This window comes from Haemaphysalis longicornis, unplaced genomic scaffold, assembly GCF_048455015.1.
Source record: "Haemaphysalis longicornis isolate Haplotype H1 unplaced genomic scaffold, Haemaphysalis longicornis Haplotype H1 scaffold_1, whole genome shotgun sequence".
Lineage (NCBI taxonomy): Eukaryota > Metazoa > Arthropoda > Arachnida > Ixodida > Ixodidae > Haemaphysalis > Haemaphysalis longicornis.
In genome coordinates this window covers 4,659,897-4,686,452 of record NW_027526203.1, presented here as the reverse complement: position 1 = coordinate 4,686,452, position 26,556 = coordinate 4,659,897, and the positions used below count along the sequence as shown (strand labels likewise).

General features: G+C 42.4%; 1 protein-coding gene across 1 annotated transcript in view; it reads right to left on the bottom strand.

The window, feature by feature from the left end:
- LOC144161013 (uncharacterized) overlaps positions 1 to 26,556 on the bottom strand; it is a 270,785-nt gene that overhangs the window by 202,584 nt on the left and 41,645 nt on the right. The window contains exons 9-10 of the mRNA XM_077692158.1: positions 25,067 to 25,138; positions 24,920 to 24,976 (exon numbers count right to left, since the gene is read on the bottom strand). Coding sequence (XP_077548284.1) covers positions 24,920 to 24,976; positions 25,067 to 25,138 — 129 coding nt within the window. The remainder of the gene's footprint in view (positions 1 to 24,919; positions 24,977 to 25,066; positions 25,139 to 26,556) is intronic.

Here is a 26,556-nt window from a genome sequence, read left to right as displayed (position 1 = left end):
CTACAAACCTTGTGTCTTTTATGTCCTTTGCCTCGGAAGCTGTGCATGGGCGGGGTCAGCTCGATACCGTGTACTGTGACCTCAGCAAAGCGTTTGACGTAGTTGACCATTCCTTGCTTCTGCATAAAATGTCTACTTATAACATTCCTGTTTGCTTCGTGGAGTTACTCAGCAGCTATCTTAATAATAGGTCATGTTTTGTCTCTGTTAATGATAAAGAATCTGCTGCCTACTATGCTTCCAGTGGTGTGCCTCAGGGATTTGTTCTGGGGCCCCTTTTGTTTTCTTTGTTTGTTAATGACGTCTCAGCCTCTATAAATCACTCTTGTTTTCTGTTATATGCTGATGACATCAAAATATTTAAAGAAGTTACTAGCGCTGAAGATTGCATAGCTCTTCAATCTGATGTGGATGCTTTTAGCAACTGGTGCTCCGCGAACAAACTTGCTCTTAGTGGCACTAAAACGAAGGTTATGTCCTACACTCGTAAAACAAACCCCATACTTTATCCGTACGTTGTGAAAAGTGTGCCACTACCACGTGTGTGTAAAATATCTGACCTTGGAGTGGTATTTGACAGTGCGCTAAACTTTTCTGCTCATGTGGATTCTATTTCTAAGCGCGCCCTTCGCCGCTTGGGGTTTGTCTGTCGAATATCAAGAGAATTCAGCAACCCTGTCTCACTACTAAAGCTTTATTTGTCTGTTGTCCGCCCTATTTTAGAATATGCCTCTGTTGTTTGGAACGGCACGTGCCAGTCGAACAGTAATATACTTTACAAAGTGCAAAATAAGTTCATATCTATCCACAAACATCGTTTCTCCCGCCACAGAGGCAATGGTTCAGACTTTTTTACTTCTAATCCTCTCCAAAGTTTGAAGTCCAGACGAACCAATGCTGACCTAATTTTTTTATTTAAACTTGTACACGGGATTATTTCTTGTTCGGAGTTGCTTATAAATGTAAATCTTAGAGTACCGTCGAAACTTACCCGTAAGTCTCCTATACTTCATACCCGTAAGACATGCAATAGACACTGCCTATTGTACCGCCTTCAAGAAACATACAATCTCTACTCCCATAATATTGACCTGTTTCATACACCCCTTCGGTCTTACATGTGCGACCTTCTGACTTCTGTCTCTCCCCGACTTGGTTCCGACAAGTTTTAATTCTATTTTCATTGCCCTATTTTCGTTTATGTTGCTCGCCTTTGTTACTGTTCCTACTCATATATATCTATATCTGCCCGTCTGTATTGTCAAATTTTTATGACACTGTGTTTTATCGTTTCGCGATTGTTCAAACTTTAGTGTGCCGAAATCATTGATTTTGTTAAATGACCTTTATTCTTCATTATAGTCTTTTTCTTCGCTTGTATTTTGTTGTTCTTCTCACGCGTGGATGTATTTGTGTCGTCGTCTGTCTTTTTCTTAAGTGCGCCAGCACAAAGGCTACGGCTGTACCTGGGCACTATAATAAAGAGATTGATTGATTGATTGATTGATTGATTGATTATTATTATTATTATTATTATTATTATTATTATTATTATTAAGCTTTTCCCCCTTTTTTTTTGGAACTTCCTAATATGTTGTTAGAAAACCTTGGTTATATACGTATACTCTATGTCATGTTGATTCAATATTTGCTTGTATAGTTCCTATTTTTCACATCTACTGAACGTTTATCTGGCCTAGTGGCATGGCTTGCAACACTAAGCCTGTCTTTTCTTTTTTGACTTTCTGTTATTTTTTTTTCCTTTTTTGCTTTCTAAGATTTCTGTAACTATTTTTACTTTATTGTTTATGTCATACATATAGTTTTTGTGGGTTGTCTTGTCTTAATTGTAGTGTTTTTTTTTGTATGGTGTACCAGTACCAAGACCCTAGGGTTGTTCCTGGGCACCGAAAATAAAGGTTGCTTGCTTGATTATTAATATTATTATTATTGTTATTATTATTACGACCCGTCTATGTGGCTGAAAGGCTGCCTTTTCAAGCCGTTCCAAGGCAAGGTCCACCCTGGTATGCTGCACAGCTGTAAAATAACTGAAAATGATCAGTAAGTACGATAGTCTCGACATATACTATCAAAACACTCGAGGTCTACGAACTAAGTCCTCTGAATTTATTAGAAATATTGTATGCTCTACATTTTCTGCTATTGTCGTTAGTGAAACCTGGCTTTCCGATGATATCCTGTCTTCCGACTATTTCCCTTTTAACTATCAAATCTTTAGAAGCGACAGAAAATTAACTGGACCTAAACAAAAAAGGTGGCTGGGTTCTCGTTGCCGTTGATCACTCAGTGCAGTGCATGCGGCGTGCTGACCTCGAGACCCTAGACGAATCAGTCTGGATTGAGGTAGGCCTCACGAGGGGCGAGAAGCTACTCATCGGTGCATTTTATATATCCCCGCATGTATTACCTTCTGAATTTAATCGAGCACTCACATCCATAGAAGATGTCTCAAATGCACACTCCAACCATAAGCTCAGTATACTTGGCGACTGCAACACCCCAGGTATTCGCTGGAACAGTCTTTCCTTTGAGCACAAAAACCATTATGCAGCGCAGAAATGCAGCATGCTATTAGATTTTCAATCGTCCACCTCCATGCAGCAGTTTTGCCGCATAGAAAACTCTTGTGGTAATGTTCTAGATGTGTGCTTCTCAAACTTAAAAAACGTACAAGTGTGTGCCTCCGAAATATACCTTGTGCACCCCGACAAGTTTCACCCCCCCCCCCCTATTGTCTCTGTCTCGGTCGCAACCCAGCATCGCTCTGGCGGTGTTGACAATTGTGCAGTCCCGCGATATGCTTTCAAGCGTAGTGGTCTAGTGTTTTTGATATTAATGATGTTGACGAACAGGTTCGACGTTTTACTGAAATCGTCAGGAGTGGCATGGAAAAGTACATCCCTTGTTATAAGCCTGTTCCTTCCAAATTTCCCCACTGGTTTTCTAAAGAACTTCGAAGTTCGCTTAAACTTAAGGACATCGCCCACAAAAAGGCCAAGCGTTCTGGGCTTGACAAGTGGAAAACGGAGTTTAGTCGGTATCGCTCACTTTGTAAAATCCTCTACCGGCGTGACCACCAGCTCTATATAGTATCGTTGGAGGCTGCTGCGTCTCAGAAACCGGCTGAATTCTGGAGGTATGTACGCGGCCGTTCTAAGGCGTCTAAAGAACACGTTAGCCTGCTTAATTCCGATGGTGAAGAGGTTGAGGATGTTGCCACCAGTTTTGCTCAGTACTTTCATTCTGTCTTTCAACTGCCGGATGGCAACGACGAACGCCTATCGTTTAATAACTCTAATTTTAATACACTTATGTTCGATGAAAAAATTGTCAATGATAGCCTTCAACGGATGAAACCATTATTTCCTGTGGTGCAGATGGCGCAGCCCTCATGAAGGCTTACGGCAACATTTTTGTCCCGGTCTTAACTTCTATTTATAATAACTGCTTACTTTTCGGCAAATTTCCTCGTGCATGGAAGATCGCTCGGATTTTTCCAATACTTAAGTCTGGTGCTAAGTCAGCCGTTTCTAACTATCACCCGATCTCACTCCTTTGTGTCGCCTCAAAACTCTTTGAGTCAGCTCTGAAAAAGTTCTTGCTGCCTGCGTCAAGAACGTTGTGATACCAAATCAGCACGGCTTTTTCTCGGGTCGATCGACGGTCACAAATTTTGCAAGCTTTATGACACAGGCTTCGGCTGCAGTTTGTGAAAACGGCCAGTTGGATGTTATTTATTTTGACCTCAGTAAGGCGTTTGATGTGGTGAACCATCAGTTATTAATTAACAAGCTTGCTACGTCCGGTGTAGACGCAAGCCTTGTTGCCTTGTTGTCCAACTATCTCCTTGACCGGTCCTTCTATGTAGATGTAAACTACAAAAAGTCTAGTGTTTACCCTGCAACAAGTGGTGTACCTCAGGGTTCCGTGCTGGGTCCATTATTGTTTTCTATCTTTATCAATGATGTGTCAACAGTGTTAACAAACTCTTCTTTTGTTCTCTATGCTGATGATGTCAAACTATTTAGGCACATTAACGGTGTTCAGGTCTACTGTGCCTTGCAGGCGGACGTGTCGGAATTATCGATCTGGTGCAGGAAAAACTGCCTAATTTTAAACAACGCTAAAACAAAGGTTGTCACCTACAGCCTGAAAACCCACTGTCTGCTGTTTTTCTACAGTATTGAGGGAGCTTCTCTGCAAAGGGTTGAGGAGATTAGGGACCTAGGGGTGCTTTTCGACAGTACCTTCTCTTTTTCTCCTCATATTAGGCTCATCACCCGGCGAGCGCTCCGAAGTCTTGGATATGTGTGTCGGATTACAATGGAATTCTCTTCTCGAGATCCATTTCTAATGCTATACAATGCAATATGTATACCACAGTTAGAATATGCTTCTGTTGCGTGGAACGGCATCTCCAAATCTAGTAGTGAAATAATAGAATGTGTGCAGAAGTTCTCATCCATATTTAAGCACCGTCATCACAATCACAGTTTTCATCCTGATTCTGACTTAACCATAGTTCTTTCCATCCCTTCCTTAAACTGCAGGCGTATGCGTGCAGACCTTACATTTCTTCACAAAATTGTTCATGGTGACCTTTCTTGCGCAGACCTGCTTAACTGTTTAGAGTTTAGTGTACCACAAAGGCCCACCAGGTCGCATCGCCCGTTCTTGACCGCTGCGCGCAACACCAATCATTCTCCTGTGCGCAGAATACAGAATTGTTACAACCGCTTCTTTGAACGCCTTGACATCTTTCAGAAATCCTTTACAGTTTACCGTACAACGCTGTTGAATACAGTATGTTAAACACCTATGATATGTCTGTCGTTCTTTTTTTTCTGGAATTTGATTTCTCTGCGGTTGTGTCTATCCAACTGATAGTTGCCTATTTTTGAAACTGTTTACTGTCATTTGTTCGTTTTTTCATTTGTCTCTACACTCTTGCCGTTGTTTTTGTTGTATTACTGTCAAACTTTGTTGCTCTGCCTGTCGTGTGGCCTTTACGACGGGCAGAGCAACATAGGCATCTTCTTTTTTTTATTTTTTACCTGTACCCAGGCTCCGCCTGTGCTTTATTTCTGTCATTTTCACTACTTCAATTTGTGTGTGTCTTGTCGCTTGTTTGTTTCTTGCTATATGTTTCTTGTATTTTGTGTATTTTTTTTTTCATGTAACTACCCGTGCGCCAGCACTCAGGCCTCTGGCTGTTCCTGGGCACGTAAATAAACATGATTGATTGATTGATTGATTGATTATTATTATTATTTGCTTGTAATGCTGAGCTTCTTTCAAAGTTGAAACTTCCGAACATTTTATTATAAAACCTTCGTTTTATGTGTATAACTTATCTCTGTCATGTTCAGTGAGTATTTCCTGTTTTTCACGTGCCTTGAACATTTCGCTGTCCGAGTGTCATGGCTTGCAACGCTAGGTCTCCTGTTTCTTTTCTTTTTTTTTTTTTTGCTGTTTTGCTTTCTGAGATTACTGTAACTATCTTTACTTTATTGATTCTTTCATGCATACGGTTTTGTGTGTTGTGTTGTCTTGATTTTAGTTTGTTTTTATGTATGTTTTGTATATGGTGTACCAGTACCAAGACCCTAGGGTTGTTCCTGGGCACCAAAAATAAAGGTTGATTGATTGATTGATTGATTGATTGATTATTATTATTATTCACAAATTACCGGACGCTCTCTTCGATGTCTGGGTGCTGTCTGCAGGTATTCCAGAGAGTTTAAAAGTCCTCTTCCTTTCTTAAAGTTGTATTCGGCTCTGTGCTTACCTCTTCTCGAATACGGTTCTGTTGTTTGGAATGGAACTTGCAAGTCCAATAGTGACCGCATCGAAAGGGTTCAAAATAAGTTCCTTTCTATCTTTAGGCACCGTTTCCGTCATGTACAAGAAGACGCAAACGGCAGCACGTCTTGTCTCAAAAGTATTCCTTCCCTTTGGTGTCGACGAATGAGAGCTGACATTATCTTTCTTTATAAACTTCTTCATGGTGATATTTTGTGTGATGACTTGGTTGCACTTATCAATGTCAACTTGCCGAACAAACTTTTCCGAAGATTTCGAACTTTCAGAACAGATGCTTTAAGTAAACGATGCTCGTCCATCTGCAGAATACAATGTGCATATAATGAATATTCCGATCGTCTTGATATATTCCAGAGCTCTTTGTCTTTGTTCTCTAATGAATTGAAAACTGTTGTAACTTAAGTGCCTTGATGTCATTTATGTGCCGTATTTCTGTTCCGTATTTATTTTATGCAAATCATCATCTTGCTTGTTTGTTTTTCACTTTTCCTGATTTTGTGTTGCTTGAATTTCTGTCGGTTTAAGTGTCAGTGCTTGTAACGCTGAACTTCGTTTTTTCCATTTTGAAACTTCCTAACATTTTGTTACAAAACCTTTGTTTTATGTGTATAATCTATCTCCGTCATGTGCATTGAGTATTTGCTTGTGTATTTTCAATTTTTCACGTGCCTTCAACGTTTTGCTGGCCGGGTGTCATGGCTTGCTGTTTTGCTGTTTTGCTTTCTGGGATCTCTGTAACTATTTTTATCTTATTGTTTCTTTCATATATACGGTTTTCTGTGTTGTGTTGTTTTGATTTTAGTTTGTTTTTATGAATGCTTGTATATGGTGTACCAGTACCAAGACCCTAGGGTTGTTCCTGGGCCCCAAAAATAAAGGTTGATTGATTGATTGATTGATTGATTGATTACTATTATTATTATTATTATTATTATTATTATTATTATTATTATTATTATTATTCTCAACATATCTTGGATCTTTGCTTTTCAGACATTCAAAGCGCGCGTGTATCGTTGTCTGACATCTCTTTTGTCAAGCCCGACAAGCATCATCCTCCTTTTCTAGTGTCTGCTCACGTCTCGATTCAGCGTTGCAGTGCTACACTGAAGAATAATGAATTCGCTCCCTACTGTTATGCCCGTGGTGATTACATTGGTTTGTATAACTTTTTTTCTTCGTTCGATTGGTTGCAAATTCAAGAACTCCCAGATTGCGATGCGCAGGTTGAGCGCTTCACTGAAATAGTCGAAAGTGGCATGAATCAGTTTATACCCAAGTGTAAACCATGCCGTTCCAAACACCCCTTTTGGTTCTCTAATGAACTTCGCACCGCCCTTAAGTCAAAAGACCGCAGCCACAGAAAATATAAGAAAACCGGGCTTGATGAATGGAAAGAGGACTTCCGCTCCTACCGTAAAATACCGTAAAACGTGTAAAAGTCTTTATGAGCGGGACCAGCGCTCTTATCTCGATTCTGTCGAGAGCAGCGTTAATTCCCAGCCTGCAACATTCTGGAAATATATTCGATCCCGTAAAAATAACTCTCATGAGCAAATCCGTCTCGTTGATTCCTCTGGGGAAGAAGTTCTTGATGTTGCAAACCATTTTGCTCAGCAATTTAGTACTACATATGGCCAGCGCGATGACAGCGAAATAAACCTAATGTTAAATAATGTACAGGGTCCTAGCTTAGTACAATTGGACGAGCAGTTGGTGCTCCAGAGTCTAAGGCGCATGAAACCGTCGCTTTCGTGTGGCCCTGACGGAATACCTCCCGCTATTTTAAAAACATTCAGTAGCATTTTTGTTCCTGTTTTAACTGCGGTATTCAATCACTGTCTAAACACAAACTCATTTCCTCGTAAGTGGAAAATTTCTCGAGTGCGCCCCATCTTCAAATCGGGCACCAAATCTGATGCAAAAAACTATAGGGCAGTTTCTCTACTTTGTGCTGCCTCCAAGCTTTTTGAGACAGCGATGCACAAGGTATTGTCAAGTTCTGTACAGCGGTTTCTCACAAGTAAACAGCATGGTTTTATGTCAGGAAGGTCGACAACGACTAATCTCGCCTGCTTCATGGAGCAGGCCTCCGCTGCACTTTCTGAGCGAGGCCAGTTGGACGTCGTCTACTGTGACCTGAGCGAAGCATTTGATGTTGTCTGCCACGCGTTGTTACTTGATAAGCTTTTGCAGTCGGGCATTGATACACCACTCGTGGCGTTGCTGGGTAGCTATCTAAGCAATCGGTTCAGTTTCGTTAGTGTTAATGGGCAGACATCCTCTATGTATAGATCAACAAGCGGTGTGCCCCAAGGCTCCGTGTTGGGCCCTCTCTTGTTCTCCATTTTTGTGAATGACGTGTCAGTCGCAATTAGAAAGTCTTCTTTTCTTCTCTATGCTGACGACATCAAAATTTTCAGACGTATAAAGTCCATTGAAGACTGTGATGCCCTGCAGCAAGATATATTCTCCTTTGCTAACTGGTGCTCAGATAACAGACTAAATCTTAACCCGGCGAAAACAAAGGTAATGTCTTATACCCGAAAAACGAACCCCTTTTTCTTTCGCTACAGTATTGATGACGGTTTTCTGTCTAGAGTCGACGAGATCACAGACCTCGGACTGCTCTTCGACAGCGCCTTAACTTTCTCGCCTCATGTCACTCAACTGACTCGGCGGGCGCTCCGCTCGCTTGGTGCTGTGTGTAGGTTTTCAAGAGACTTCCAGTCTCCTCATTCGTTCCTAAAACTTTTTATGGCACTTTGTATTCCTCAACTTGAATATGCCTCTGTCATTTGGAATAGAACCTGCACATCTAATTGTCAACGTGTAGAGCGTGTACAAACCAAATTTTTATCCATATTTATGCATAGTTTTCCCTCTGAGCCTCTCCCGATAACTGTCTCTTTAAGTTACCGGCGAACCCGTTCAGATCTTGTTTTCTTATATAAACTGCTTCATGGTACAATTTCATGCCCGGAACTGCTTGCAGCAATCGGGTTTCGTGTTCCGAAAAAAGCAACAAGGCTTAACCACCCTTTCCACACAGCTGCTCAACTTAGCAGATGTTCTCCTCTTGATAGACTGCAACGCCTATATAACCTTCACTCAGGGGAACTTGATATTTTTTGCCGTCCCCTTGGGGGGTTTTTGTCCGGGCTGTTAGCCGTGGCGCACTAACTTCATTTCGACAGTTCTCGTGTTCTTCAGTTATTTTCCGCATGTGTATGTTGTTTTCACAGAGTCTGTTCTCATTTGTTCATATATGTGTGTTCATATATGTTCATATATGTTAGTGTTCATATGTTGTTCATATGCTGTTCATATGTTCATATATGTTAGTGCTGCGGGCGTAATCGTTGTATGTACTATGCTACACTTGTGTAGTCAACTCTTCATACATATGTTTAAGTGGCCCGGGCGAACCAAATGTTATAGAAACAAATGTTTCTATAACTTATCAGTTTATGTGAATAGTTACAAACATTTCCTGTACTTTGTTTCATACGTTTTTGTGTAATTGATGCTTCAGCCGATTGCTATGGTCGTTGTACGCTGTGTTTGTGCAATGTACCATAACTTCGTATAATGTAGTTTGGATGCCACTTTTAATTTTTTCTCTGTGGTATTTCATTCACCCACATTTTTTCCTGGTTTTATGTGTCAGCCGCTGATGTATTTCAATGCGGCATTTTTTCTTTTTTTTTCTCAGTGCGCCAGCACCAAGGCTTCGGCTGTTCCTGGGCACTATAATAAAGGTTGATTGATTGATTGATTGATTATTATTATTATCGCCCAGATTTGCTTTCAAAAAAGGTGACTACGTTGGCTTACACCATGACTTATCCTCCATTGACTGGTCTATGGTAACTGAAAAAACCAATGTTGATGACCAAGTAGATCAGCTTACGGAACTTATCTTAAGCAGTATGCGCAAATATATTCCACAATATACTCCTAAACTCCATAAATATCCCCCCTGGTTCTCGTCTGAACTTATAAGTGCTCTAAAGCATAAAGATCGCGCACACAGAAAGCTTAAAAGCACTCCATCTCTCGAGCGCAAGGAAGATTTCCGATGCTTTCGAACTCTTTGTAAACGCCTATATAAACGGGATCACAGTTCATATATTGCACACTTAGAAAAAAGTGCCTCTGACAGGCCGGCTGAGTTCTGGAAGTATGTACGCAAACGGTCTAACAAAAGTGAAGAGCCTTTAATACTACTGGACTCCAATGGAACAGAACTACAAGCCGTCGCTGACTGTTTTGCCACGCAGTTCTCTTCCGTTTATAAAGCCTCTGACTAGCACTACTATCGAACAACACTTGGAAATCAACACACCCAATGCTCTGTCGCGAGATGAAAATCTCATCAGCAAATGCATTAAGCGCTTGAAACCATCCTTATCATGTGGTCCAGATGGTATCCCCTCAGCCATACTAAAAGCTTATAGCAGTATATTGGTCCCAGTACTGACTAGCATATTTAATAACTGTCTGATTACTTCCACATTTCCTAGCATGTGGAAAATTGCTCGTGTTTTTCCAGTATTTAAGTCTGGCTCCAAAACTGATGTCTCGAATTATCGACCGATTTCTCTTCTCTGTGCCACGTCAAAGATTTTTGAGCTGGCCCTTCACCACATACTGTCTTTTAATGTGAAAAACGCATCGAATAATAATCAACATGGATTTGTCCCTGGCCGCTCAACCGGAACTAATCTTGCCAGTTTCATGACGCAAATATCTACACCTGTATTCCAGATAGGACAGGTCGACACCATTTACTGTGACCTCAGCAAAGCGTTCGATGTAGTCAGTCACTCAATGCTTATGGTTAAACTTGCTCATTTTTAAGTTGACACCGCTGTTGTGAATCTATTGCATAGCTACCTTCGTGACAGATCATGTTATGTTGCCGTCAATAATCAAACGTCCTCCTTTTACAAAGTGACCAGTGGTGTACCTCAGGGTTCGGTATTAGGCCCACTCCTCTTTTTGATGTATGTTAACGACGTTTCTTCTGCCATTCGCAATTCTTCTTTCCTTTTGTATGCAGATGATATAAAGATATTTAGGGAAATTCATTCATTTAACGACTGTCGCTTGTTGCAGTCTGTTTTGTGTTCTTTTTCAGATTGGTGTAAAAACAATAACCTTTCTCTCAATATTTCAAAGACAAAAGTCATGAGTTTCACTCGCAAATCATCTAGCGTATTTTTTTTATACTCTGTCAATTCTGTGTCTTTATGTAGGGTTTGTGAGATCAATGATCTCGGCGTTCTCTTTGATAGCACCTTGCATTTTTCAGCTCATACTAAGCGTGTTGCTATGCGGGGTCTTCGTTCTCTCGGCTGTGTTTGTAGAATATCGAGAGAATTCAATTCTCCTATGCCACTCCGCAAATTGTACACCGCAATATGTCTTCCTCAACTTGAGTATGCATCTGTGATCTGGAATGGCATCTCTAATTCCTTAAGTAACGTAGTTGAGCGTGTCCAGAAAAAATTTCTAAGCGTTTACAACCATCGCTTCGCTAAAAATGACTCTGGCTCGTGTTCTAACACCGTTCAACTATTGTCACTGCCTTCACTTCGCTGCCGGCGAAATCGCGCCGATCTCTTCTTTCTCTTCAAGGTCGTTCATGGTACTATATCCTGTCCTATACTGCTCAATAGTATTAATTTTCGGATTCCGCGGAAGCAAACAAGAGAGAGCAGGCCGTTTCTTGTAACTACCAGCCTCTCTCAGCACTCAACCCTCAACAGGATACAAAGTCTTTATAATTTTTATTTTCTTGACCTTGATGTTTTTGATGGGTCACAGTCATCGTTTTCCTCCAAGGTTTCTACCGTTATAAGATAACAGCACATGTGCAATTTGTTCTATCCTTCTCTTTTAGTTTATCTGGCGCATTGTTGTATGTATCTATGTATGTATGTATGTATATTATCTGACTTTTCGTCATTATCGTTAGCTATTTCTCATACTGTGTTAATCTACTTTTGTCCTGCCATCCTAATATTTCTGTGCGCATTGTATCTCTGATAGTTTTCTTCTGAACAGTCATCTTGTTCTATTGTGTTATTCTTAGTTTTTTTTGTTTCTTTTTTTTTGTGCGCCAGCATCAAGACCTCTCGGTTGTTCCTGGGCACGTTAAATAAATGATTGATTGATTGATTGATTATTATTAATATTATTATCTTTCAGAAATCCTTTACAATTTACCGTACAGCGCTGTTGAATACAGTATGTTAAACACCTATGATATGTCTGTCGCTCTTTTTTTTTCTGGAATTTGGTTTCTCTGCGGTTGTGTCTATCCAACTGATAGTTGCCTATTTTTGAAACTGTTTACTGTCATTTGTTCATATTATCATTTGTCTCTACACTCCGTTGTTTTTGTTGTATTACTGTCAAACTTTGTTGCTCTGCCTGTCGTGTGGCCTTTACGACAGGCAGAGCAACATAGGCATCTTCTTTTTTTTATTTTTTTCCTGTACCCAGGCTCCGCCTGTGCTGTATTTGTCATTTTCACTACTTCAATTTGTGTGTCTTGTCGCTTGTTTGTTTCTTGCTATATGTTTCTTGTATTTTGTTTTCATGAAACTACCCGTGCGCCAGCACTCAGGCCTCTGGCTGTTCCTGGGCACGTAAATAAACATGATTGATTGATTGATTGATTGATTGATTATTATTATTATTATTATTATTATTATTGTTATTATTATTATTATTAATATTATTATTATTATTATTTGATTATTATTTGAGAGTTTTGACATATACTATCAAAACACTAGAGGTCTACGAACTAAGTCCTCTGAATTTATTAGAAATATTGTATGCTCTAAATTTTCTGCTGTTGTCATTACTGAAACCTGGCTTTCCGATGATATCTCGTCTTCCGACTATTTCCTTTCTAACTATCAAATCTTTAGAAGCGACAGAAAATTAACTGGACCTAAACAAAAAGGTGGCGGGGTTCTCGTTGCCGTTGATCATTCAGTGCATTGCATGCGGCGTGCTGACCTCGAGACCCTAGACGAATCAGTCTGGCTTGAGGTAGGCCTCACGAAGGGCGAGAAGCTACTCATCGGTGCATTCTATATATCCCCGGATGTATTACCTTCTGTATTTATTCGAACACTCACAACCATAGAAAATGTCTCAAATGCACACTCCAACCATAAGCTCAATATACTTGGAGACTTCAACACCCCAGGTATTCGCTGGAACAGTCTTTCCTTTGAGCACAAAAACCATTATGCAGCGCAGAAATGCAGCATGCTATTAGATTTTCAATCGTTCACCTCCATGCAGCAGTTTTGCCGCATAGAAAACTCTTGTGGTAATGTTCTAGATGTGTGCTTCTCAAACTTAAAAAACGTACAAGTGTGTGCCTCCGAAACATCCCTTGTGCACCCCGACAAGTTTCATCCCCCTCTTATTGTCTCTGTCTCGGTCACGACCCAGCATCGCTCTGGCGGTGTTGACAATTGTGCAGTCCCGCGATATGCTTTCAAGCGTGGAGATTATGCTGGGCTGTATCACTTTTATTCATCTGCTGAATGGTCTAGTGTTTTGGATGTCAATGATGTTGACGAACAGGTTCGACGTTTCACTGAAATCGTCAGAAGGGGCATGGAAAAGTATATCCCTTCTTATAAGCCTGTTCCTTCCAAATTTCCCCACTGGTTTTCTAAAGAACTTCGAAGTTCGCTTAAACTTAAGGATAGCGCCCACAAAAAGGCCAAGCGTTCTGGGCTTGACAAGTGGAAAGCGGAGTTTAGTCGGTATCGCTCACTTTGTAAAATCCTCTACCGGCGTGACCACCAGCTCTATATAGAATCGTTAGAGGCTGCTGCGTCTCAGAAACCGGCTGAATTCTGGAGGTATGTACGCGGCCGTTCTAAGGCGTCTAAAGAACACGTTAGCCTGCTTAATTCCGATGGTGAAGAGGTTGAGGATGTTGCCACCAGTTTTGCTCAGTACTTTCATTCTGTCTTTCAACTACCAGATGGCAACGACGAACGCCTATCATTTAATAACTCTAATTTTAACACACTTAGGTTCGATGAAAAAAATTGTCAATGATAGCCTTCAACGGATGAAACCATCATTTTCCTGTGGTGCAGATGGAATTCCAGCAGCCCTCATGAAGGCTTACGGCAACATTTTTGTGCCTGTCTTAACTTCCATTTATAATAACTGCTTACTTTTAGGTAAATTTCCTTGTGCATGGAAGATCGCTCGAATTTTTCCAATATTTAAGTCTGGTGATGAGTCAGCCGTTTCTAACTATCGCCCGATCTCACTCCTTTGTGTCGCCTCAAAACTCTTTGAGTCAGCTCTGCACAAAGTTCTTGCTGCCTGCGTCAAGAACGTTGTGATACCAAATCAGCACGGCTTTTTCTCTGGTCGATCGACGGTCACAAATCTTGCAAGCTTTATGACACAGGCTTCGGCTGCAGTTTGTGAAAACGGCCAGTTGGACGTTATTTATTTTGACCTCAGTAAGGCGTTTGATGTGGTGAACCATCAGTTATTAATTAACAAGCTTGCTAAGTCCGGTGTAGACGCAAGCCTTGTTGCCTTGTTGTCCAACTATCTCCTTGACCGGTCCTTTTATGTAGATGTTAACTACAAAAAGTCTAGTGTTTACCCTGCAACAAGTGGTGTACCCCAGGGTTCCGTGCTGGGTCCATTATTGTTTTCTGTCTTTATCAATGATGTTTCAACAGTGTTAACAAACTCTTCTTTTCTTCTCTATGCTGATGATGTCAAACTATTTAGAAACATTAGCGGTGTTCAGGACTGCTGTGCCTTGCAGAGGGATGTGTCGGAATTATCGGTCTGGTGCAGGAAAAACTGCCTAATTTTAAACCCCACTAAAACAAAGGTTGTCACCTACAGCCGGAAAACCCACCGTCTGCTGTTTTCCTACAGTATTGAGGGAGCTCCTCTGCAAAGGGTTGATGAGATTAGGGACCTAGGGGTGCTTTTCGACAGTACCCTCTCTTTTTCTCCTCATATTAGGCTCATCATCCGGCGAGCACTCCGAAGCCTTAAAAATGTGTGTCGGATTACAAAGGAATTCTCTTCTCCAGATCCATTTATAATGCTATACAATGCAATATGTATACCACAGTTAGAATATGCTTCTGTTGCCTGGAACGGCATCTCCAAATCTAGTAGTGAATTAATAGAACGTGTGCAGAAGAAGTTTTTATCCATATTTAAGCACCGTCATCACAATCAGAGTTTTCATCCTGATTCTGACTTACCCATAGTCCCTTCCATCCCTTCCTTGAACTGCAGACGTATGCGTGCAGACCTTACATTTCTTCACAAAATTGTTCATGGCAACCTTTCTTGCGCAGACCTGGTTAAAGGAGCCATGAAGAGAAAACAAAAGTTTGTTTTATTCGAAAGATTAGGTGTTTCATAGTACCCCAAGCGCTTTCCCGGAAGCAAATGATGCTTTATTCACTGATAAATAAGGCAATTTAAGCCAAAATTTTAAATCTCCCGCTAAAATTGAACATTCCGTGACGTGTACAATGGCGTCATAGAGCCGGTCCATGAAACAGATACTTAGTATGTCGACTCCATATAGCACCCACACGCGGGAGTCGGTCGAGACGGCGGCCATTTTAAAAATACTAGTAAAACCTAGTGCACCCGCAGCCCTAGTCATGGAATCGCCTGATCCGGAGAACAAAACTCTCGCCGAGGAGCTCGGGCTTGCATTTAACAACCTCACACCACAAAAACGCTCAATGCTTCTAAGTGCACGAGCGGCAAGAGTTGTGGGAAAAGCGGTGGACGTGAAAGCGACCATTCCGCGATAGCCACAACAGACGAACGCCCAGCCGTCGGCACCGCTGCCTCGTCAGCCCCGTCGCGACGGACGAATATAGACTGGTACGTATGTGCCGTATTTTGATTACGGTTAATAATAGTTCAATTTCAGTAGCAGTATCACTTATACCAGTTGGCCGGTGTCGTGTATGGAAAGCCGTTCGCGCGAGCTCTCTGCTTCGACCAGAAAGATACGAGCGTCAATGCGCGGTGTTTACGGCATTTTTTTCCCCAAGGTCAGAGCGATTTGACGAAGTCGGCAACGAGCGCCAGCATGTTCCAGGAGTGAGCTAACGTAAGGGTCCCTGCCGTAACTGAACAAACTGAAGTTTTCAGTGGTTGTAAACTGGAAACGAGCTCGTAACGACAGCAGCAAACCAACACCATTCGAAACTTCGCGACGACTGGCACTATCTCGTCGCTTCTTGCTGTTCCTTACGCCCCTCGTTTCTATTTTTACCTTTGCTGGTTGGCGATATGACGGCCAACCTCCTGTGAAGGGATTACGATACGAAGCAAGGTCGCGGCTGTGCGTGCTGGAACGGTTCGTTGGCCCCAAAGAGCCTCGAACCCGAAAATTCGTCTGCGCTACGGCGAGATGTCGAGCTCGGCCGGCGCGCTAGTTTCGTACGCATTGGCGCACACGCTTGCGAGTTCGTTCGGACCTTCAACCGTTTACTCCACCGTTCTTTGTCATAAAAGGAATGTGCAGTATGTTTCACGGGCATTTAGCTCGCTATGCAAGCTGTAAGCCCTGCCTAACATGCGTTTGCTTTTGCCGGCCTCCGCCAATCGCAGAGCTTAGCCCATGTGACGGCATAGGTTCTGTTGCGGGAAATGAGCTGGTGGGTCGCATGACCATTCCCGTTTTTCCTAATTATGTAGCTTATTTGAGCGAAGTTTGCGTTATAAGTGGTGTCGTTATGGTTCTAACGAGGCAATCTTTCGAATGAACCAAACTTGTGTTTTCTCTTCATGGCTCCTTTAACTGTTTAGATTTTAGTGTACCACAAAAGCCCACCAGGTCGCATCGCCCGTTCTTGACCGCTGCGCGCAACTCCAATCATTCTCCTGTGCGCAGAATACAGAATTGTTACAACCGCTTCTTTGAACGCCTTGACATCTTTCAGAAATCCTTTACAATTTACCGTACAGCGCTGTTGAATACAGTATGTTAAACACCTATGATATGTCTGTCGCTCTTTTTTTTTTCTGGAATTTGGTTTCTCTGCGGTTGTGTCTATCCAACTGATAGTTGCCTATTTTTGAAACTGTTTACTGTCATTTGTTCATATTATCATTTGTCTCTACACTCCGTTGTTTTTGTTGTATTACTGTCAAACTTTGTTGCTCTGCCGGTCGTGTGGCCTTTACGACAGGCAGAGCAACATAGGCATCTTCTTCTATTATTTTTCACCTGTACCCAGGCTCCGCCTGTGCTGTATTTGTCATTTTAACTACTTCAATTTGTGTGTCTTGTCGCTTGTTTGTTTCTTGCTATATGTTTCTTGTATTTTGTTTTCATGAAACTACCCGTGCGCCAGCACTCAGGCCTCTGGCTGTTCCTGGGCACGTAAATAAACATGATTGATTGATTGATTGATTGATTGATTGATTGATTATTATTAGAGCGCCTAATCATTCTTGTACTTCATGTGTTGTTACCCAGAAATTGTCTGATCATTATTTTGTAGACTGCCGTGTAGCTTTAAAAACACAGTGTCCTGTTTCGCGACATTCAAATAAGGTTGGAACTGCGTCAGAAATACGCGTCACGTTTGTAGATAAAAGAAGGCTAGATCGCCTCATTGCGAACTTTGCATGGTCTTCTCTGATGGCAAGTAGATTACCACACCAAGTTTACGATAGCTTTTGTGAACGATTGGCAGACTTCGAGCGATCCTGTACATTTACCAGGAATAAACAGCGCCGGAAAAACTACACTTGGATTAATTCGGATAGTATGCAGGCTATAGCTAATAGAGATTGGCTTTGGAAGAAATGTAAACGTGCCCCTCAGAATGAACCCCTCCGCTTGGAATATAAAATCGCAAGAAACAAGGTTGTCGCTCTTTTCCGTGCTGCAAAACGTCGTTTTTTTTCGACAAGTTTAAGGAATCGCCCAAAAATGCTGGCAAAACCTGGTCCCTAGTGAACCACCTCAGGGGAAAATCTAACGAAGAAAACTCTGTGGCAGAACATTTCCCTGGAAGTGCTGTTGAAACAGCCAATTTGTTCAATCATTTCTTCAGCCAGGCCTCAAAAGCGGCGTCCGCAAAGTCTCAACAAGACTTGACGCTGAGGGATTCATTGGCAGCATCTACTTTTTTGCCTCGGCTTTCAAAATCGGACCTTGCACGGATCCTTTCTAGTTTTCCAATACATAAGGCACCAGGAATGGATGGAATATCCGTAGGCATACTGACAAGAAATTTTGAGGCGCTAGCAGACGTTGTTCTTTTCATGCTGAATGGCTTCCTCGACACGGGAGTTATTCCTAAAAATCTAAAAACTGCTTTAGTTAGACCATTACACAAGGCCGGTAAGAAATCAAATTTTGAGAACTACCGCCCCATCTCAATTCTGCCGGTATATTATCCCAGGTTCTAGAAAAATTTTTGCTTGAGGTGATGAATTCGTTTATTCATAAGTTCTCCATTATGTCTGACAGGCAATTTGGCTTTTTGCAAGGCCGGGGCACAATTGCGCTTTTGGAAGAATTTGAAGATGAGTTGTGTAAGTCTTTTGAACATAGTCTGCTTTGCTGCGCCTTGTTTCCCGACGTATCCAAAGCCTTTGATACAGTTTGTCACAACATATAACTCCGCAATTTATACCTTATCGGCTTTAGGGGCCCCTTTCAAGCTGTACTTAAGAACTACCTTGCTGACAGGTCACAAATGATTGTTATAGGTAATACATACTCCAGCACCAAACTGCCGCTTGATGCCGGGGTCCCACAGGGGTCAATTTTATCTCCTCTCCTCTTCAATTTGTTAGTAAATGATTTTGTGTCAATAATCCCAAACGGGGTAGTGTTTCAGTACGCGGAAGACATTGTCCTCCTAACAAAGCATGTTAAATATAAATCGGCAGTTGAGCAACTACAGCAATCAGTGTACAAAGCTATGTCTTGGTTCTCGAAAAACAACCTCAACGTCAATCATGGCAAGACTAACGCCATTTGTTTCAAAAATCCCCTGAAACTTTGTGAGATGGACTTGCCGGTATTTCTGCATCACCATGACTGCACATCGTGTCAATGCTCTCCCGTGGAATACACAAATACAATTAAGTATCTCGGAATTCATTTCGACTGTGATTTGTCGCGGCAAAACCATAGTGCTTACGTCTGCTCAAAACTTAGATCCGTGGCGTGTTTACTCTTCAATGTAAAAAGCTTGGTGCCTTTCCCAATTAAAAAGATGATAGTTCATGCGCTTGCATATAGTGTTTTAAGATATGGAATAACGGTTTTTGGATTCTGCTCCAGAGGGTGGCAAGACCGAATCGATAACCTGTTAAAAAATATATTAAAGAGTGTGGCTTACAATCCAACTTTATCTTTGGGCAAAGACATTTTTTCCGAACTTGGTTTTTATTCATTTAAATCTTTATTCACTTCTACGGTTGTACTGCGTCATTACTGGACTGATGAATTTAAGCTCCCTCAAATCGCCCCGCGTCAGCTGCGCAAAAAAACACGGTTTGTTGTTCCGCGCTTTTCAACTAAATATGGAGCAGCGAGACGACGTGTGTACATCCCAAAGATTTTTAACAACTTGCCCGATGAATTTTTTTCTATGAAATCGCGATCTGAATTGAAATTGTTATTGCTTCTGTCCCAAGAGTACAATTTACGTGTATCATCTCATTTTCTTGCATTGTGGTCTGTGTTCACTACTGTTTAGAGTATACGATTGCTCTGCTTCGATTCACTGTGAATGTAAGTTCTGTTTTCTCATCACTTTTCTCTTTGCAAGGTTGAAGTGTTTATTATTTCTACTTCAAGAGTCGCATGTAAATAAGTAATTCTGGTATTTGATTGATTGATTGTAGGGTTTAACGCGCCGACGCAACGCAGGCGATGAGGCGCGCCGTAGTGGAGGGCTCCGGATTAATTTTCACCACCTGGGGATCTTTATCGTGCGCCGAAATCTCGTACACACGGCGTTTTTGCTTTTCACCTCCATCAGAAAAGCGGCCGCCGCGGCCGGGAATCGAACCCGCGACCTCGTGCTCAGCAGCGCAACGCCTTAGCCACTGAGCCACCGCGGCGGGTAATTCTGGCATTTCTTGTTTTCTGATGTTTTACTACTCCGTATGGAGTGTGCTGCTACTTTACTCAGATTTCCTGTAAATATATCCAATTTTACTAATTACTTTCTGTTTCAATGTTAAATATTGTATATTTATAAAGAAACTACATGTCTTCCTCACGATGAAGGGCCACATCACACAAGCCGCTATTGGCTTAGATGGGCCCGTTTCGCTGTAGCTTTTGTTGGGTGATTAATAAAGATTATTAATATCATTATTATTATTATTATTATTATTATTATTATTATTATTCCTTTTTTTTTGGAACTTCCTAATATGTTGTTAGAAAACCTTGGCTATATACGTATACTCTATGTCATGTTGATTCAATATTTGCTTGTATAGTTCCTATTTTTCACATCTACTGAACGTTTTGCTGGCCGAGTGGCATGGCTTGCAACACTAAGCCTGCCTTTTCTTTTTTGACTGTCTGTTCTTTTTTTTTCCTTTTTTGCTTTCTAAGATTTCTGTAACTATTTTTACTTTATTGTTTATGTCATACATATAGTTTGTGTATGTCGTCTTGTCTTAATTGTAGTGTTTTTTTTTGTATGGTGTACCAGTACCAAGATCCTAGGGTTGTTCCTGGGCACCGAAAATAAAGGTTGATTGATTGATTGATTGATTATTATTATTGAGAACCGGCTTCTTCGACTGGACAACGTGGCTGGACTTGCCCATCAGGCTGCAATCGTCGCTTCCCTGCGTGAGGAGGTTCGCTGCCTGCGAGAGGAGCTCGCGCGTCCCCCGCCTTCTCCGCCTGCTTCTTTGAAGCCTGCTAATCCTTTCATGCCGCCGGTGACGTCACCGCAGTCTGCTATCCCTACGAGGTCGTCGTTCACCGAAGCCGCCGCCGGTGCAGCTGGTGAAGGTGCCCCCTTTCTGTCCTCTACCACCGCTTCGCCGTTCGTTGACCGCCCCAGCAGTCAACCTGCTACGGCCTTGAGCACTTTGGTTTCCCCTTCGGTCCACCCTCTGCCCCCGCCTCCTAGGTCCGACACTGCGTTTAATGGCCCGCCGACGAACTTGCACAAGAAAAGGAGCCCTCCCCGCGTGGGTGCGTCGGAAGCTTCTCAGTTGGTTGTGGTACACCGACCACCGAGCTCCAAGGCCATCTTTGTTTCAAAACTGTCGGCTAACACCACATCTGCTCAACTGTTGGCCCACTTGTCAACTGTGCAAGTTACGCCATTGTCGTGCAAACGCCTTAGGACTAAGTACGACTCCTATTCTTCTTTTTGGGTAACTGTTAACGAGGAGTGATTTAGGCGCCTGAGCGACCCGTCTATGTGGCCAAAAGGCTGCCTTTTCAAGCCGTTTCAAGGCAAGGTCCACCCTAGTATGCTGCACAACTATGAAATAACTGGAAATGATCAGTAAGTACGAGAGTTTCGACATATACTATCAAAACACTCGAGGTCTACGAACTAAGTCCTCTGAATTTATTACAAATATTGTATGCTCTAAATTTTCTGCTGTTGTCATTACTGAAACCTGGCTTTCCGATGATATCTCGTCTTCCGACTATTTCCCTTCTAACTATCAAATCTTTAGAAGCGACAGAAAATTAACTGGACCTAAACAAAAAGGTGGCGGGGTTCTCGTTGCCGTTGATCATTCAGTGCATTGCATGCGGCGTGCCGACCTCGAGACCCTAGACGAATCAGTCTGGCTTGAGGTAGGCCTCACGAAGGGCGAGAAGCTACTCATCGGTGCATTCTATATATCCCCGGATGTATTACCTTCTGAATTTAATCGAACACTCACATCCATAGAAGATGTCTCAAATGCACACTCCAACCATAAGCTCATCATACCTGGTGACTTCAACACCCCAGGTATTCGCTGGAACAGTCTTTCCTTTGAGCACAAAAACCATTATGCAGCGCAGAAATTCAGCATGCTATTAGATTTTCAGTCGTTCACCTCCATGCAGCAATTTTGCCGCATAGAAAACTCTTGTGGTTATGTTCTAGATGTGTGCTTCTCAAACTTAAAAAACGTACAAGTGTGTGCCTCCGAAATATCCCTTGTGCACCCCGACAAGTTTCACCCCCCTCTTATTGTCTCCGTCTCGGTCGCGACCCAGCATCGCTCTGGCGGTGTTGACAATTGTTCAGTCCCGCGATATGCTTTCAAGCGTGGAGATTATGCTGGGCTGTATCACTTTTATTCATCTGCTGAATGGTCTAGTGTTTTGGATGTCAATTATGTTGACGAACAGGTTCGACGTTTTACCGAAATAATCAGAAGTGGCATGGAAAAGTATATCCCATGTTATAAGCCTGTTCCTTCCAAATTTCCCCACTGGTTTTCTAAAGAACTTCGAAGTTCGCTTAAACTTAAGGATAGCGCCCACAAAAAGGCCAAGCGTTCTGGGCTTGACAAGTGGAAAGCGGAGTTTAGTCGGTATCGCTCACTTTGTAAAATGCTCTACCTGCGTGACCACCAGCTCTATATAGAATCTAGAGGCTGCTGCGTCTCAGAAACCGGCTGAATTCTGGAGGTATGTACGCGGCCGTTCTAAGGCGTCTAAAGAACACGTTAGCCTCCTTAATTCCGATGGTGAAGAGGTTGAGGATGTTGCCACCAGTTTGGCTCAGTACTTTCATTCTGTCTTTCAACTGCCAGATGGCAACGACGAACGCCTATCTTTTAATAACTCTAATTTTAACACACTTCGGTTCCATGAAAAAATTGTCAATGATAGCCTTCAACGGATGAAACCATCATTTTCCTGTGGTGCAGATGGAATTCCAGCAGCCCTCATGAAGGCTTACGGGAACATTTTTGTGCCTGTCTTAACTTCCATTTATAATAACTGCTTACTTTTAGGTAAATTTCCTCGTGCATGGACGATCGCTCGAATTTTTCTAATATTTAAGTCTGGTGATAAGTCAGCCGTTTCTAACTATCGCCCGATCTCACTCCTTTGTGTCGCCTCAAAACTCTTTGAGTCAGCTCTGCACAAAGTTCTTGCTGCCTGCGTCAAGAACGTTGTGATACCAAATCAGCACGGATTTTTCTCGGGTCGATCGACGGTCACAAATCTTGCAAGCTTTATGACACAGGCTTCGGCTGCAGTTTGTGAAAACGGCCAGTTGGACGTTATTTATTTTGACCTGAGTAAGGCGTTTGATGTGGTGAACCATCAATTATTAATTAACAAGCTTGCTAAGTCCGGTGTAGACGCAAGCCTTGTTGCCTTGTTGTCCAACTATCTCCTTGACCGGTCCTTTTATGTGGATGTTAACTACAAAAAGTCTAGTGTTTACCCTGCAACAAGTGGTGTACCCCAGGGTTCCGTGCTGGGTCCATTATTGTTTTCTGTCTTTATCAATGATGTTTCAACAGTGTTAACAAACTCTTCTTTTCTTCTCTATGCTGATAATGTCAAACTATTTAGGCACATTAGCGGTGTTCAGGACTGCTGTGCCTTGCAGAGTGATGTGTCGGAATTATCGGTCTGGTGCAGGAAAAACTGCCTAATTTTAAACCCCACTAAAACAAAGGTTGTCACCTACAGCTGGAAAACCCACCGTCTGCTGTTTTCCTGCAGTATTGAGGGAGCTCCTCTGCAAAGGGTTGAGGAGATTAGGGATCTAGGGGTGCTTTTTGACAGTACCCTCTCTTTTTCTCCTCATATTAGGCTCATCACCCGGCGAGCACTCCGAAGCCTTGGAAATGTGTGTCGGATTACAAAGGCATTCTCTTCTCCAGATCCATTTCTAATGCTATACAATGCAATATGTATACCACAGTTAGAATATGCTTCTGTTGCCTGGAACGGCATCTCCAAATCTAATAGTGAATTAATAGAACGTGTGCAGAAAAAGTTTTTTTCCATATTTAAGCACCGTCATCACAATCCCAGTTTTCATCCTGATTCTGACTTATCCATAGTCCCTTCCATCCCTTCCTTGAACTGCAGACGTATGCGTGCAGACCTTACATTTCTTCACAAAATTGTTCATGGTCACAATACAGAATTGTTACAACCGCTTCTTTGAACGCCTTGACATCTTTCAGAAATCCTTTACAATTTACCGTACAGCGCTGTTGAATACAGTATGTTAAACACCTATGATATGTCTGTCGTTCTTTTTTTTCTGGAATTTGATTTCTCTGCAGTTGTGTCTATCCAACTGATAGTTGCCTATTTTTGAAACTGTTTACTGTCATTTGTTCGTCTTTTCATTTGTCTCTACACTCTTGCCGTTGTTTTTGTTGTATTACTGTCAAACTTTGTTGCTCTGCCTGTCGTGTGGCCTTTACGACGGGCAGAGCAACATAGGCATCTTCTTTTTTTATTTTTTACCTGTACCCAGGCTCCGCCTGTGCTTTATTTCTGTCATTTTCACTACTTCAATTTGTGTGTGTCTTGTCGCTTGTTTGTTTCTTGTATTTTGTTTTCATGTAACTACCCGTGCGCCAGCACTCAGGCCTCTGGCTGTTCCTGGGCACGTAAATAAACATGATTGATTGATTGATTGATTGATTGATTGATTGATTGATTATTATTATTATTATTGAATAATTGATACGAAAATCGTCATCCAGAAGGCTCTAGTGATTTTATGTGGCCCCTTTCGGGAAACAGCGCTTTTAGTTCATTTTTTTACTCCCCTCAGTGCATCTTGTGCCCCACATCAGGTACGCTCTACCCCATAGTGTAAGCATGCCCGATCACCCCAGACCTCCCTCCCAATCCCAACCCTAACCGTTCACAGTGGGCGACGACGCTGACCAGCTCCGATCCCTGTTCCCAGCTTCGGCTGGTGAATAGGGCACGGAAGGCCGGATACAGCCAGGGAGTCCTGGACTCCCCTCGCTGGTCCGGAGTGACTACACTCACAACGGATGGGACGAAATGCATACGTACCACAGGTCCGTGAAGTCCTGTCAATCCCATTGGTCCTGGGGTCCCACGCATGGCAAGCTGCAACACAAGCGGCCACGTACGGCGAAGGCATCAACACATGTCCTCGAAACAGAACCCCAGCAACGGCGTCAGCGCCAACAGACTAACCATGTGTTGGCTCAGCATTTGTCGCATAGCCTCGGTGTTGTCAGGGCCCTTGGTGTTCCCGGCTGTTGGGTACTGAAACAAAACTGGAGCGTTCAGGCCGAAAGCAGCTAACGAATGTACTATACGCGATTAGCATTCCTAAGTTCTGTAAGGCTCAATTTTCGGATCCAGCTAAAACCGTAGCCGTACTAACGGGGCCGGAAAACTGTCCGATACCGGCAAAAATATGGCGTAGAATCATTGAAAACACCCGTGACGTCCTAATCGGCACTGACTGCACCGGAAAGCATCTCACTTCCAGCGTGGATGAGTTCTGTGCTGCTATAAGGGGTTGATTTAGAGAGGCGTTTTGTGAGGGCTACCAGGGATCCAGGTATTTTGACAATGTTGACAAGTCAATGCACGGCTTAGGTGTCCACGACGGGTAGCATCTATCATGCAAGGCCCTAAAAGACTTTTTTAAACTTTTTTTGAAATCCTAAATGCTTTTAGAATATGATCAATAAGCGTGCCCTCTGCATACATTACGTCGCCATAAAGAAGCCGATCTGCTCTACGGACATCCTAAACTTAAAAACTCGCTGAAAAAATTCTTGCCTCTTTCCCGTCTTCTTCAAAGCCCGACACTTATTGGTGCGTATGGCCGGCTCTGTTTCCATTGCAGCGTAAAGGATTCGATAGTCGCTTTTAAAAATCGAAACAGAAGAAAATCCAGTAGTGAATGAAGCATCTGCGGCATCGAACAAATAAAAGAGGTCCGTTCTATGCTGGCAATAACTACAGAGTCCTCGGTGTTTCCAGTCTCGAAGGAAAAAAAGAAAACGTTAAATGATATCTTCTCAGAGCCCAATTAAAGAACCTGCTTCGTAATGGCTTCGCATCTACAAGTGAGCTGCACCAAAAGTTTGCATAAGTTATCTACAATGTCAATCGCGTTTCAAACATTTTGGAAGCATGTTAAAAAGACCCTGGAAGGGTTCAACCTGCGTCAGCGGTATCTTCAAAACAAGCCGAACGCAATTTTTCCCTACCTGCCGTTGATTACATTTAGCGCTTTGTGGGCTCACAGAATGTTCTTTCGTTATCTGCAGGACGTTTGTGAAACGATTGAGTGAGCATCAAGTATCTTTAAAGGTATTCTGCGACGTCTCTATCTGGCCTTACCACGTTGTTTTCTTCTCATCACACAAAGTAAGGCTGAGATAAAGCTATCAATGCCCTATCACAAAATATACGTACGCAGCAAAAAGTAGACCTAGACTAAACAAAAGCTGGCTCTGTGCTCGAAGCCGCTAAGGGGGAACAATGCGCAGTTTCACGTAAGCGCAAGTAATCATTTTGCTGCCGTATTTAAATCCATCGCAGCGTATGATGTTAAGCCTCCGGCACCTCCTAGCACGTAACACCGGAGTCTAGACAAGTCGCAGTGGAAAGAGTTAGCACGCGCCATTGCCATGGCAATGCTCCTCAGTCACTACTGGGTTTTGAGC